The sequence below is a fragment of the Catharus ustulatus genome, chromosome 12, assembly GCF_009819885.2.
Source record: "Catharus ustulatus isolate bCatUst1 chromosome 12, bCatUst1.pri.v2, whole genome shotgun sequence".
Classification (NCBI taxonomy): domain Eukaryota; kingdom Metazoa; phylum Chordata; class Aves; order Passeriformes; family Turdidae; genus Catharus; species Catharus ustulatus.
In genome coordinates, this window is record NC_046232.1 from 13,472,427 (window position 1) to 13,487,572 (window position 15,146).

A 15,146-nucleotide genomic window follows, 5' to 3' on the forward strand; every position below is an offset into this window, starting at 1 on the left:
AGCACAGCATCCTGCTCAGCTCCAGCACCCCTTGTGCTCTCCAGGAGGAGGGAGCAGAGTGGGGCTGGGAGGGCTGCAGGAGGTACCAAAGCAGTTCTGCTGAAGTCACAGCCACACGTGGTGTGTTGGTGATGGCACAGCCACAGACCTGAGCTCCCACCTCCACCACCAGCAGCCTTCTGAGCAGAATCTGACACCATTTAAAAACCCCTTTCACACACCTCAATTATTTTAACCGCTTAACCATCACGTTCCAGTATTGATTTGAACACATAGGAATTATTTAAGTCAATTGCCTATTAAAATTCATTTTCAGTGAGAGGTCAAACCTGCAAATTGAAACCAGATGCAGTACATTATGCCTATCAGTACTGTGATCTGCACACAAGTTCATTATAATGTTTCTGCAGAAGTAATTTCTCTTGTCAAATTTTGCTCTGTATGCCACTGTGGCTATTACAAGCTCTATTAATTAAGAGGCCTCTTTATTCTTATTAACAGAAAGTTTTAAATACTGCAGTCTCAAATAAAGATACATTCAAAAGAATTAGGGCTTACCCACCTTATAGCATGGTGCTCCTCAAATTCAGAGAGGAAAGAAAATGAATTAATTTTGCAGCTGGAATTGCATTTTAGTCAGTTACAGAAGATCTGAGGAGCTTTTAGACTCCCTGCAGTAAATAACAGTGACAAGTAGCACCCTCTCCTGATGCCACCACCAACATCCCTACATCCAGAACTGTGTTGCTTGTGAAGTGCAGTGACTTCTGGGCAGCTCTTAATCCACTTGAAGTCTGTCAAGAGGAAAAGGCCACAGGAATGGCCTCTCCACATCACCTTGAAACCTCCACCTCCTGATGAAAGGCAGCAGAAGTCCAGCAAACCTCAGAGCAGCCTCAAAGTGTTCACACTTCTCTCCTCCTCAGCAGCCAGAGCTGGGAAATCCCACCCTGGCTTGATTTGAGTTGCATCTGGTTTGAAGTTCCTAGAAAAATAAAGGCCAGTTACTTGTGGCTTGCTCTGCCACTGCTTGCAACACACACACTGCCCTTTGTGCCTTTCTTCATGTACACGTGGCTTATGCAGCAAAGGGGGCATTGGAACACAGGGAGAACATGGCATTTTCTCCCAGTCTCAGAAGTGTTTTGAGACTGACCCTGTAACTACTGCCCCAAGAGAATAATTTGTTTTCTGCCAGAGTAAAAATCATTTGAAAGGAAGGCTGTTCCAGTGGGGAAATGATGGCGTTCCTCTTGGGAGAACTGAAAACAAACCAAAATGGAAATTTTCACTTTATTTTAAAATGCCAGCTTGAAAGAGGACATTTGGATTTCTGCCCTCTAATAGCAGGCATGTTTTTCCTGTTAAGATGTTTATAAAAATATTATGTTTTGATAGAAGGAGGGGGTGTTTGATAGTTCTGATAGGGAAGCTCATCTCTGACCATCTCTGAACATCTGAAAGTGTTTTGAGCTCTTTGCAGCCTACATTGACATTTCAGAGGATTAAAAGTTACACAGACCAAGTCAACAAATTTCAAGCATCTTATGAGTAATTCAGTCCCTGGAATCTCTCCTATCCCAGGGAATCACTTCACTTGCACATTACACCAACACTGACCAAGGCTGTACTTTATTTACAGCATCTTCCACAGCTCTTCCAAGAGCTCCTAATGGCTCTTTAAGACAATCACCAGGGAAAAGTGGAACAGAAGCACCAAGAGAAGAGGAACTGCTCTCAGTGCCAAGCATATTCAGCAGTTCAGCAGACACACACTGACACATCTTTTCTTTGCCATAAGTTAAACCTTTTCTTCTAAAGTTCTCGTTATTTTCTTGTTAAAATATTTATTTTCAGTGGAGCTCTGCAAAATCTGTCCAATTTCTTTATCCTGTATTTGCTGGAGCAAGGAGCCTGCGAGTTCCCAGCAGGTCACCCCAGAAGCTGATGCCTTAGGATTTTAGCTTTTATATTTTTCAAATCCTGTACTGCTTTAGGGTATAACTCTAAAATCCATATATAGTGTTAGTTACCTGTCTTCACATTTTGGTCAGACAAAGCAATCCCTCCAGGCCTGATCAAGGATGCCAAGAGTGGGAGCTCATGGGTGTCCCATGGAGGGGCCATGGGGGCTGCACCCAGAGCAGATGTCTCTCTGCAACACAGCTCATGGGGAATGAGAAGGTGTCTCCCCCCAAGAGTGGGATCACTGTGCAAGCAAGCACAGAAAAGGGGCCCAGGCTGGGGAAAGGCATCAAGAGCAGGAGTCCTGTGTGAAGAGATGCAGTAGTGGTCCTGCTTCTGGTTGGGCTGGGCTTAACTCATCTCTCTGAAGTTATTTGGAAGTTCTGTGGGCACAGCCTCTGGGAAGGGCCAGGGGAAGGCATCAAGCTGTCTCAGAGCCCATCGTGTTCTCAGCTCAGCTGCAGAGGTGCTGCTCTGCAGGCAGGGCAGGATTTGTGACACAGGCACAGCCCTGCAGGGAAGAGAGTGGCGTGGCCAGGCCAGCAGCACTGGCAGATGGTGAGGATCTTCCATCTCAGCAGAAGCTGCAGGCTCTCTCAGGAGGAGGGGAGGCTGGACACCTGCTCTCCCAGTCACACACAGCTCTGTGCAAGCAAAGGGATGATCCACGAGCAGGATGGGCACTGCCCAGGGTGCCACCTCCCCAGCTGTGGCTGCTGAGACCATGGCAAGAGTTCTGCTTTTGGAGGTCCCCATGGGGTTTGAAACTGCTCCATTTAGTCAGAAGAAATCATAGCAAGGACTAGTGCTGTGGGACCGTGTAATCCAGGGGTTAAATAACAAATTCCAGTATCATCTTCACCTCTCTTCCTCACTTTCTTGGAAAAATGATGAGATAAGTAAGAGGCCAGCCCTGGGCAGGACTTCACAGTCTGTGGCAGGCAGGTAAGGGCTCTCTGAATGTGATTCACAGAGGGGAGGCATCTCAGAGCAGCTTCCAAATGACCAGCATCAAAGAGTTCTCACCATTTGGCTGAGCTCATCCCAGGGCCAGTGTGAGCCAGTCCCAGGGCAGGGTGCACAGCTGATGCAGAACTGATGCTACACTTGATCTCAGCTGAAGGGCCATTACAGAGAAATCAGAAGAGAGTGGCTAAAAGCAATTTATGGGGTTACAAAATGATGTATGACGTGCACCATGGCTCCAGGTTTGCAGTAATTTAGGCGGGTATTGATTGAGGAGAGACTGGGGCATATTCCACCACCTTTTTAATTTCAGTCTGATTTGGCCACTACTTGCAGGTCAGCAGGCAATTTGATGAGACAAAAACAAACGAAGCATTAGAGCAGCCTAAATCACATGCTTTTAGAAGTACCTTGTAAATAACTTTTAAGGCTGAACAAGGAGAACAAAATGAAAGAATTGGCTATTAAGGAAATCAAGACTGAAGTTTCAGGCTCAGAAAAAATGGTTTCATGGCACAGCTAAGAAAGAATATCACTCACACCTACCATTGTTTCCTGCCTGCATTTCCCCAAACAAATATGCTGTCTTTTTCCTCATATTACGGTGCTAATTCTGACTCAATCTGTACTGATTAGATACCAAAATAAAGCCAAAGTTCATACAGTTTCTTACAAAGGCATCTAATGATATTATTTCAACAACGGGATGGATGACTTGGTAGGATTCCAGATTATTCAAGCCATGTAATGCTGGAGTATTGTGTCTGCACTCCAAGGAAAGGGACAGGCTGTAAATCTGAGTGTAAAACTCCTGTGAGGGTAAACCTGAGATGATTTTTCTCCTGGAGGTAGTGATTACAGTATTAGTACACGGAAGGGCACCCATCAGTACATGAGGTGGGGAAATTGCCCAGTGACTTCCATCAGGAAAGGAAACTTAATACCATGTGATATTGAGGAGAAAAAGCACAGGCAGAGGAAGTGGGAGGAAAATATTATTTAATTCTTCATTATTTCTTTTTGATTCTAGAGTTGAAGTTGCCTCTCCTCACAAAATTACATTCAAGTGCATGAAATCCCAGATCCTTTTCCCTTTCCCTCCTAGGAATGTGACCCAGTCTCAGGGTGGGAAGGTGGTGGTGGCACATGGTAAAGGGGGAATTGTTCCAAACCATAGAATGCATCCAGCTGCAAAGTGCCTGAATTCAGCCCCAGCTCACCTCTGCTGCGTTTGCACATTGATGTTGTGTGGGACATGGGCAGAGGTCTAAGCAAAGCACATCGATTATGTCACTTACACCAGCCATCAGCTGGGGATATAAATGGATTTTCCGAGTTTGCTGTGACTGTCAAAAGCTTGAACTCTGATGTGCACAGGTAAAGAGAGACACAGGAATCTCTGATTGGAGTAATTAGCACTTTGCTGCAGAAGGCTTCTCTGATCTCTAATTGCATGTTCATTTCAGTCTTTTAATAGCACACTTGTGAGGTGCTTTTCTGCTTGCAGCAGGTAAAGGGAGATGTGACCTCCTGTTCCTTTGCACGTGCTGATGGAGCAGGTGTGATGTCCAGACTTGCTGAAGCTTTGGGGGGAAACTGGAAAAATCTCTGAATTTACTTCAAAGCAAGCAACTTCTGAGGACATGGAAGTTATTCTTTATTTCTGGCTAGCAAGGAGTTTGTTCAAAAGACATCCCAGCCAACATGAAGTCCCACTTCATGGCTTATCTCATAATAAAATCAAGCTGAGTGGTGTGAGGGAGGATAACATCTCCTTCCATGGGCCTGTGGGAAATGATAACCTGCTCCCAAATATCCACACATGTTGGGAAAGGCCAGTCAGGCTCTAGGGACTCTCAGAGACAGCACAGACAGTGCAGGGCTCAGCTGTCAATGAATCTGATTCCACCCTTCTAATAATTCATTCACAACCAAATGAAACCACCTGAGCATCTTCTTCCTTTGTCTCAACTCCAGAAGTCAAACACCTCCAAAGTTATTGGCAGTTTTAATTAAAACTAGCTTTGAGACACAGAGCAACCTATAATGGTTATGGCTCATTCCAGATAATACTGTAATAACCCTCTCTCATATTAAATATAGCAGCAATATTGTTCACCAGAGATGAGGACATTAGCACAAATAATCAGCCTCACTGTTGTGGGGAGGGCACTGAAGCCAAGAGGGGGTCTGAAATGATTGCATAAAATGCATTTGCTCCTGAAAGAGAGACACCCTGCAGCTCCCTGCTCTCATCAGCATCCTTCCCAGAAGGCCCCTGAATTTCCAGTAGATTTAGTTCAAGCCCCCCACACTATCTCAGACACGTGCTGCCAGTGGGAGGCTGTTTCCAGGTCCCTGCCTGGGCACTGGCTGCACTGTCTCTGCCAGTGTCATTCACTTGTCACCAGCACAGAGCTGCACCAGCCAGGGCTGTGGGCTCAGTCACTGCAGATGTGCTCACAATTTCAGCCCCATTCACCTACAAACCCTCAGCATGGCTGCAATTCAATGAAGTTCCCTGCTGTTGATTTAAACAGGAAATCATTTTTTTCCATGGTGTGAATCCACTGAAGTCAACGCATTCCAGGAAGCCACACAAGGAGTGACTTTGAGCCAGGGCAGTTCATGTCACAGACTCAGGTGTGCACTGACACTGCCCAAAGGCCCTTGCAGCTTCTGCCCAGTGCAGGTTTAAGGGGCAGTGGAAAATTTGTTTCCTCACATGCATGACAGCCAAATCTTCCAGTGTGTTTCTAAGATTCATCTCAAGACATTCTGATTTGATTTGATTTGAAGGAGGCCTTTGGGGGACACTGAAAACAGAGGAAACTCTAGTTGAATGTGTGAGGTAAAGGCATCCAAAATCATTAATTTCTTTTGCAAACCACATCTCTTCTTTCCTACAGTACTGAGGATGTGCAGTAAAATACCGAAACAAGTTTTGCTCTAAAGACCATTTCAGTGAAAAGGATTGTCATTTTTTAAACTAATGAAACAAAATGCAGCGGTATTTCTCCTTTGAGAAAAAATAAAAACAAACCTTCTTTCTTATAGTTTTTATTCTTTTCTCACCCTGTGAGTGTAATTAGATAATAAAGACAAGTGAAAAAACACTGGGGTTGTATTGAAAATTTGAAACCACAGGGTTTTTTACAAACTTCTTGGGGAAATGTTTAGCTTTCTGACAGATGATAGAAACCTTACTTATAGAACCATAAGCTCCTGCTAACTTAAAATCCCTTACATATGAAATGCACTTCAGTGGCCATTCTGCTCAGGAACAGTTCATCCTTGGGAAAATATTATTGCTGGAATGCTACGTGAGTCCACAGCTTAAAGCTGGAGGATGCATTTAAATTCTCTAAAGAGGCTTTAGGAATTCATAACAGCACTTGATCTACCTTTGGGGGAGGGAATATGGGGGGGTTTGTGCTGCAACAGCTGAAAGCATTAATTGGCTGATCTTTTCACCAACAATTCATTGTATTTCATTACATGTCTTTTATGTGTCTGCTGTGTTGCCCCACTGCCTTGCTAAATATTTCCTAGATTCAGCATGGCATCTTTGAAAGAGGGAGAGGGGCTCCAGCCATCAGTCTGCTCCCAGAGAATGAAAGCAAAGTCAAAATTAAACGGGAAAACAACTGTCACCACCATGATAATCAAACTGCAGGCTGCATTAGCATTTTCCCTCCAGAAGCTCTGGTATGAGGCAACAAGATGCATGTCTTTGCACAAAATAATTATGCTGTAATGAGACTGTCTTAATGTGTTCAATAAGAAAAAGTGCTGTTAAGGCTGACTAAATGGAAGTACAAAAGCAGGACAGGTAGCCTGAATGGCAGCAAGGCTTTATAGTTTCTACCCCAGTCTGGAAGATTAGGATTAGTGTGATCACAGTGAAATGGAAGTGTAAAATCCAGATCTGGATTTCAGGTTTTCCCTCAAGAGGTGGAGAATATACAGAGGAAGGTTTCTGATTCAGATTCATTTTGTAAAGGAAATGTGTAAGTCTCTATCTGCTCACTCTGGTTCCAACAAGTAAATAACTTCAGTCTCTGATCCCTGAGGAATGATGATTTACAACTGGTAATGTGCACTGAAGAAAAATACAACCTGTTCCTGAAAACCACTGATTAAAGTGATCATAGCAAAGCCAAATAACTCACAGCTTCCTCTTTTTATCACTCATAGCTGCCTTACCCCTTGTTACTCCACTCAGCAGCACTGACTCTGATTTAATCTGCTGGAAGGGGGCTTGTCTGTAATGCTGATCAACACAATTCAGCCTTTGCAAACATCTACCAGTGCCAAGGGACCTTCTGGTAATGCTTTTAGCAGAAATAATTTTAAGAAAATGAATTGCTAAAATATGAACTTCCACATAGACAGGACCAGGAGAAAAAATGACAAAACCATAATAGGCACTGCCTGCTCAGTGGGAAGCATGAAGGATAGGAGTTATTGAACCAGGAGGGAAGTACAGCCTGGCAGGTCTGTTTAGTCCTGTCTCATCCACCATCACTGCCTCAGTCCCTGCCAGGACTCTGTCACAGGGGAGATCCATAAAAAGCAAAAGCTACTAGTGATGGAACTGAACATTCCATTCCCATTTGGACAATTGCAAGTATTGTTCCTGGTTTGTGTCCTTGCTCCAGTTGCCTCTCTGCACTGTCCCAGGAATTGTGTGAAATGCTTTTCTCATTTCCTTCTGTGTGTTATAGCCTTCAAATAGAGAAAGGACCCAAATGCAGAATGTGTGGGAAACACTTCAGGAACCCATTCCATTTCATTTCTAGAAACTGAGAGTCACAGGGAGTCAGGGCAAGAAGGAATTCAGGAGTGCCCCCTGTCCTGGTGAATCTCCCTGGCCACGAGAGATCCCTCCACTGATGGATGCTGTGTGACTCCCCAGAAATCTACGCTTATGTTGCCTCCACAGACAGTGCAGGTTTCCCCTCACCTCTAAGCAGAGCCCACTGCTAAGGTCCTCCATGGACACTGGAGCCTGTGTAGTCTCCCTACATCTGCTTTACACACACACACACACAGCTTCTAAGTTCCTCCACAAAACCCACACCTCTTCCTGGTGGGCTCTTCCATCTCCAGAGACCTGGCAAGCTGGAGGCTGGAACATGACCTATTCAGATCAGAAACAAGGTACAAATTCAAACAGCACAGATAGTTTAACAGCTGTGACAACTGACCACAGGCTGGAACATGACCTATTCAGATCAGAAACAAGGTGCAGATTCAAACAGCACAGGTAGTTTAACAGCTGTGACAACTGACCACAGGCTGTGCTGGCGTCAGTGATGGGCAGTTCAGAATTAGGGTGCCGGATGTTTTTTAATGATGGCTGCGTTTCAAAAAGGAATTAATTTAGAAGCATCCTCCACTTAGTGTTTACCCTGTATTACTGTGCTGTATTATCCTATAATTGGTTGTTAGGTCAGGATTGCAACCTAGCAGGTTCCTCTTCCTTGCCTAATTAGCGTATCTTCCTCATTGCTCAGTGCAGGACTTGTTGTTTTCCCCCTACACATCTCCTTTTCCTGTGAACACCCTCCCAACAGCACAAAGTTATTCCCTCTTCCTCTGACAACCCAGCCCTTCCCATGCAGAAGAGCAGCTGTTTGCCCATGTGGGCTGACCCAAAGCTTCTACCAAAACGAGCTGTTCAGTCTGACGAGCTTGAGGCAGTGCAAGTGTTTCAAACTTGGCAGCACAGCCAATTCACTACTCAGACACTGTACATTTCCCTCCTGTCTGATCTGCAGCCCTGCAGTGACATGAGTCATTCTCCTTCCCCTTCTCTTAAACCATGGGCTTTCCTGGTTTAGCAGCACATGGCCCTGACAGAGATGTGCCATGTGAAGACCTGGCTCCTGTGAGGACAAATCCTCCCCTACAGCACAACGAGTCTGCTCCTCTACACCCCAGGCACAGCACTTGGCTTGTGTAGGGTGTGAGTTCCTCAGAGCACAAGCCCTTGTCTGTCTTGAGCTGCATGGATTGCCTGTAAATCCACAGGGCAAGAGCCAAAACACAGCATCACCCTCGTCATCATGCAAATCTCTTATCTCTCGAGCACTCAGCTAAGCTCAGCCAGCCTCGTCCTGTATCTTGGCCTTGAAAACGTGGCTTGTTTCTCATCCCAGCCAATTGTCCTGCTCTTGCAAAATCTGGTATCAAGGCCAGCAGAACCTGGCTCCCCCTGTGAGACCACACATGAATATTGTACCAGGTCCTAGACAGAGCAGCACAAGAAACACTGGACACCATCAAACTGAAATAGAAACAGGGACAAACTGGAAGGGTTTGCAGAAGCCACAAATTAAACCAGACTGAGGTGCTTGGCACAATGCATTAGGGAGAATTAAAAGAGTTGATCTTCATGGCTTGGCTGAGCAGCACAATCCAACAGCAATAGCCTGGGCTCAGAGGATGATGAGAAACTGCACCCTGGTACAGGGAACTGGCATTAGAGGTAATGAGGCAACACTAGTTTGGACAATGAGAGCTATTTCAGCAATTAGGAATGGGATGCAGTACATAGTCTACCTATATCTAGACACACATTAGTAGAACAGGGGAGGCAGCTCGACCTTCCCTTGCTGCTGCCAGAGCAAACCAAGTAAGCACTTGCTGGGACTGTCCTGTCCCAGGCACCACTGTGTGTCCCACAGAATCTTGCAGGGACATGATTTCCCCCAGGTAGGACACAGAGGTCTTTGCAGCTTCCTTCTCAGCATGGCTTGAGGTTTATGTGGTGAGACACTACAGGATATGTGGATTGTTAAAACTGGCAACACAGGCAATAAAGAGTGCAGCTCTTAGGGCACACAGCACTTCAGCTCTTCTGAGGACCACACTCCTTCCAACAGACACAGGCATGGCTTATCCAAGCAGCCCAAACGTTTGCTGGCCCCAGGAGCGGGGGAATCAGATCATATCAACCTCTGATTTCCTCTGCCTTCACAGCACAAGCAAGTATGCAAAGAAGTAAGATGACATTTGGCTTCTTGCAGAGAACAGCAGATAATTTAGTGAGATTAGACGACAGCCTCGTCTCCCTTCTCGTGCAGAAAAAAAACCCATCTCTGCCGGCTGGGCAGGAGCCTGTCTCTGCTGGAATGATGCTGCTTGAGCGCCTCTCTGTGGAGCTGAGCTCCTCTTCTCCCTCACAGCCTTCTCTAGCCATCAACTGATCTTTTCACTTTCTTTTACTTTTTTTTTTTTTAAATACAGTGCCAAATTGCTCCTATTATACCCTGAGCACCTCCGAGTTCACTGAACTTGGCACTGAGCTAGGATCTGGGCCAGCCAGAATTCACAGTTTCATCTTCTGATGGTGAGATACATATATACACATATATATATATGTGATACTACTCAAGGCCTTTCTATGTTTTCCAGCAGCAGAACAGCTGAAACTGGAACAGACCTACAGCTGCTTAGGGCTCACAGAGTGACCAGGAATGAAAGGGGAGCTGCCAAGGGCATTGTCTTTGAACCAGCAATCAGGTGGCTGTGTTTGTCACCAGGACATGCTGTGGAGCTCAGCACTGAGCTCCATCACCAACACACATGTCGACACACTGATCATGCCAATTTTTCTGTATCCCTCAAAGAAGCAGGAAACAAATGGTCCCCTGCTGAAATCATGAGTTAAAACAAAGGCTCTTCATCAGCCTCCTGCAGCTGCTTGTTGTTTTCCTTTCTCTGTGGAGTCTGCCAGTTCCTAGTTATCTTGGCCAAGCACATGATTAGAATCTTAGAGCAAATTCTAACTGCAAACAAACAAGTACATCTTGAGAGGAATACACACAAACTAGTGGATGCCCAGTACATCTAACTGTTCAGCAGATCCTCTCCTGCCTCTTCTGATGCCAGGCAAGCCCTGCTCCTCTTCTGGATGGAAAGCAGATGGGGTAGGATTAGTGGCACAGATCCCCAGGCCCTTTATATTTGCACAAATAGCAAGAACTAGACCCAGTGCTGCTCAAGGGGCCACATAATAGTTGTGCTGGCTTTCTGCAACATGGGAAGCAATGCAGGAATAGGAATTCCTGCCCTGAGTAATCCCCTGTGCCTGGCTATGGCAGAAGGTCTATTGTTTCTGAAAGTACCATAGAAACAAAATAACTAAGCTCTACGGCCAGCACAACAAGAACAGAAGGAAGGATCAAGGATTGCTCCTCGTTCACTTCAGTGCTGACCCATGTGGCTCGGTTTGGACAGGCATTGAGGGTGGTGTGGGCTCACCCTCCTGACTCTGCACTGAGGCAGATGGCAGGAGCTCACACAGCCCAGTCCCAATATCCGTAACAATCAGATGAGCTGTGAAGCTGTAATCTGTGGCAGATGGAAAATGACAGCACAAAAGCTTTTACTATAGCCCTCAGAGCCTGCACAAAGGTAGCAAATAGAAGGTTCAATTCAAATGTTCTTCTCCACAGAAAAGCCAGGCATCTGAGACTGTGAAACAAATGGAATGCTTCTCCCTCCTCCTACCTCCCCAACAGATTGGCTGACTTTATTTTCAGAGGATGAGCTGAAACCTTTCATCAAAACTCAGCCCAAAACAAGACAACTTGCTATGAAAAACTGAAATGGGACCTTGGAATTGGAGCATGTACACAAGGACAGTCTGTGCTGAATCCCTGGCACCCTACATGTGATTTTTTGGTGCTCTCCTGAACCTTTATGGGAGGCATCTGGGGGGGAAAAATTGTCCCCCATGCACACAGATTGGAGTAGTTCCTGGGAGATTTGTCAGATTCTTTGTTAGGCAGTCATCCTGGAAGCATGATCAGTTGTAAAAAGACTGAAGCTTTCTCATGGGCCTTCCAGGCTGCAATTCCAAAGCAGTCTTATCCCAAAACTGCCTGCTTTGAAGTCAAGAGAAACAACTGCAGAACATCCTGTGTTAGGCCTGTCACACTCTGCAGTGTCACTGCTGCTTAGCACTGCTATGCTTTGAGGGAAGACAGCATCACAGCCAATTTGCTGCCTCCTCTGAAAGGACCAGGTTTCTGGTTAAGGACAAGGATGCTGATGGTTGTCCATCTGGGTAGGAGCAGAAAATGAGACCCACTGGTGAGCTCCACCAACACAAGGTCAGAAAATGAGAGTCTGACAAAATGCCAATCCTATGAAGAGCAAGAGACTTTTAATGAAGGAGAGGCTTTATTAAGGTCCACTGTATTATTGTGGCATACCAGATTGCTCTGATTGCTGATACCAGATTGTAACACACCAGATTGCTCTGATAATCCAGGTCTCTGGGAGAGAGATGACTGCAATAGTGTCTATCAAAATGTCAGAGCTGGATCCTGAGCCTGGCCCTCAGGATGCAAGGCTGGCTATTGCTTCTTCTCTCGCTTCACTTTCTCTCTCTCATTGTCCATGGCAGCTGCTTGTGCCTGCAGACAATCCCAGTATTCCTGCTCCTCCATTTCCAGCAGTATCTGCTGCCTAAAATGGGGGGAAAGGGTGGTTCAAACAAAAACAGTCCCTGACATTCCTCCAGTGCTCAGACAACACCCCCAAGGGGCCCTGGGGCTCACTACCAATTAAGCAGCTCTACTTCCTGTGTCCAAAAAACCTCAGTAATTCCCTCATGCCAATCAATACTCAGTTCACTGTTCCTGACAGCAAGGACCTCTGAATTTCTATTGTCTCTAGATCTCTGTAGATACAGGAATCACTGCAGTTGTATTTGCACTGCTCTGGCTTCAGCTCTCGGTTCCCAGGGAGCAATATATCCCTGGAGGTCGTGACTCCCCAGTTTTCTGCTATCAGGCAGATGAGGGTCTCCTCTCCAGCCTCTTGAGAAGGAGGGACAGAACTGCTGACTGGTAGCATAGGATGGAACTTTTCTGCACTTAACCAGCCCGACAGCTCCACAGGATTCACCCTGGACACAAGGAATTAGGGAAGGCTACCAGATAGTATGTGCTATAAGGTCACACCTGCACCCACCTGTTTCGTTTCAAATTGGAGAATTAGAGCATAGTGAAAAGAAGATACAAAACACTGTCAGGGATCTAGCTCTAGGTTTCCAACAGAGCTCAAGGCAAAGGGCCCCAAAAAGAGATGTCACAGTGCCATCTAATGACCGCCTCCACACGATGCACCATCCCCGAGGCTGCCGGGGACCTTCTCAAACCGAGGAACCGCCAGCACAAACCTGCTTCAACATCACATGAACCCGGGAATGCCGGGCTCGAGAGAGGTACAAAGAGATGCCAGCTCTGCCTGGCTGTGGGATCTACAGCAAACAAATGAGGATCATACTCCCTGACAAGTTTGCACAAACTGTGTTGCACAAAAACACATTAGAACTTGCACCCTGACTTAGAGCTGAAGCTGTTCTAGGAAGGACAGAAGGGAGAGGTGGAAGGGTTCTGGGTTGCTGTCCTTACTCAGACACAAATCTCACAGCACACAGAACAACCCAGAAGCTCCAGGGTGAGACCTTGCATGAACTCAGCATCACCACAGCTTACAATAATGCAGGTGCACTTACCTCTCAGGCAGAAAGTGAAACCTGTCACGAAGGAAAATGTTACATCTCTCAACCCACTGCAGTTCCTGCAAGGGTTTGCGAGGCAAATCTGGTTTCTTTGGGAAAGCCTCCTTCAGTGGGTAGGAGTTGAAATCAAAAAGGAAGATGGTGCTGTGAGTGGGTTTGCTCTGGACCAATTCATCTGCCTGCTGGTGCTCAACTCCTAGACAGAGACAAGAGCAGTGAGCTACTGCATCAGGGGTCCTCCAAGGAGAACTGTCAAGGATCAGTGCAGAGCTGAATGCATCCAGGGATGCTGTGTCTATGACCACCCCAAGGTGTCACCCACCTCGGAGCAGCAAGCAGCAGTTCACACTATCCACTGTGAACACTGGCTGCCAGGGGGGTGCTACAGCATGAGAAGGTGGAGTGCAGAAGCAGTAAACAGTCTGTGATGTGTCAGTGTTCATCAGGGACACTGAGCCATCCCAGGTGAAGATCAGGACCTGAAGCAGCCAAATTGACAATTAGGTATAAAAGAAGTAAAAAAAAAATTCTCTAAAGGACTTGAGATAATATCCAGGACTTCACATCCCCAACTATGATTATGTTTTCTTTGCGTGCCCCATATGCATAGAATGACAGAGATGAAGAACAGCCCTTGCAGGGAACTTGGACTGAAACTGCTGGAGGTTTGGGTTGAAAAAGGGCAACAGGGCACATTAGAAATGAGCTAGATCCAGCTTTCTGCATGGCTGCTATGGTGAGTGGCTTTTAGTCCTTTCCTCCCCATGCCTGCAAAAATTTCTGTAACTTCCTCACCAGAATGCCCTCTCACATTTGACCTTTCATGGCTGAACCCTCTCACCTTCCATGTGCACCTCAGTGGCCAGCTAGAGGGCACGAGGGGATACTGAGTAAGATCATGGAAGAGAAATCCTTTGAGCATTACCAGCTACACACAGACCTGTAACTGGTGCAGGAAATCTTCATATCAAAAATATTTGGAGGCTGGGAAAGGATATGAGGCAAGAACCATATCTGATTGCCCTGCTTGTTATCTTCTAGGCACCCAGTTATTGTCCTTGCTGGAAACAAGATCCCTGCACAGCTGGACATGTGCTCCCACCCCGTTGTTTAGAGAGTTGGCAGTAATACTCACTGCACTGGGGAAGGCCAGGACAGGCATCACTGCACTGATAGTAAGATTTGGATTTTCAGGCCTGTAAAGGAGACACAGGTTTATGTTGCTGTTGCATGTACCTGGCATGTACTGAGAGGCTGTGACAATAACAGTGACAATTTGTGGCCCACTGGCTGGCAAAAAGTCCCAGCCAGGCCCCTTCGTTATAGAGACAAAGCCTGTCTCCTCCTGGGCAGGAGTCCCCAAGGCCCATTCCTAGACAAATCTGCCTAGGAACTACACTGGAGATGCAAATCCCTGCCTGCCATGGAGGCACGAATCAGAGTATTCAGAGCAGCAGCTTCCCTCCTCCTCCTCAAACCAAGGGGATAAATGAAGATAAAAATGACTTCTAGGGAAATGGTATTCTGTTAAGGGCAGAAGAGGAAAGAAAAGATTCCCTGGGTATCTAGCAGAGACACAAATAGTTCAACATCAGCCCTGAAGCTATGCTAGAAGTACTTGTGTTCTGGTGCACAGAAGAACCCAGAAACACCCCTAATTCTGGCAAACCAT

At 46.2% G+C, this 15,146-nt stretch overlaps 1 protein-coding gene across 3 annotated transcripts in view; it reads right to left on the bottom strand.

Moving 5' to 3' along the window:
- The window catches only part of WDR93 (WD repeat domain 93), a 69,117-nt gene that overhangs the window by 45,706 nt on the left and 8,265 nt on the right, over positions 1-15,146 (bottom strand). The window contains exons 13-16 of one of the 3 annotated variants that reach the window (XM_033070284.1): positions 14,610-14,670; positions 13,797-13,953; positions 13,469-13,670; positions 12,114-12,414 (exon numbers count right to left, since the gene is read on the bottom strand). In XM_033070284.1, coding sequence (XP_032926175.1) covers positions 12,303-12,414; positions 13,469-13,670; positions 13,797-13,953; positions 14,610-14,670 — 532 coding nt within the window. In that variant the 3' untranslated portion in view covers positions 12,114-12,302. Of the gene's footprint in view, positions 1-12,113; positions 12,415-13,468; positions 13,671-13,796; positions 13,954-14,609; positions 14,671-15,146 lie in introns of those variants that run through there. The other 2 variants (XM_033070285.1, XM_033070286.2) reach the window with 2 other exon arrangements.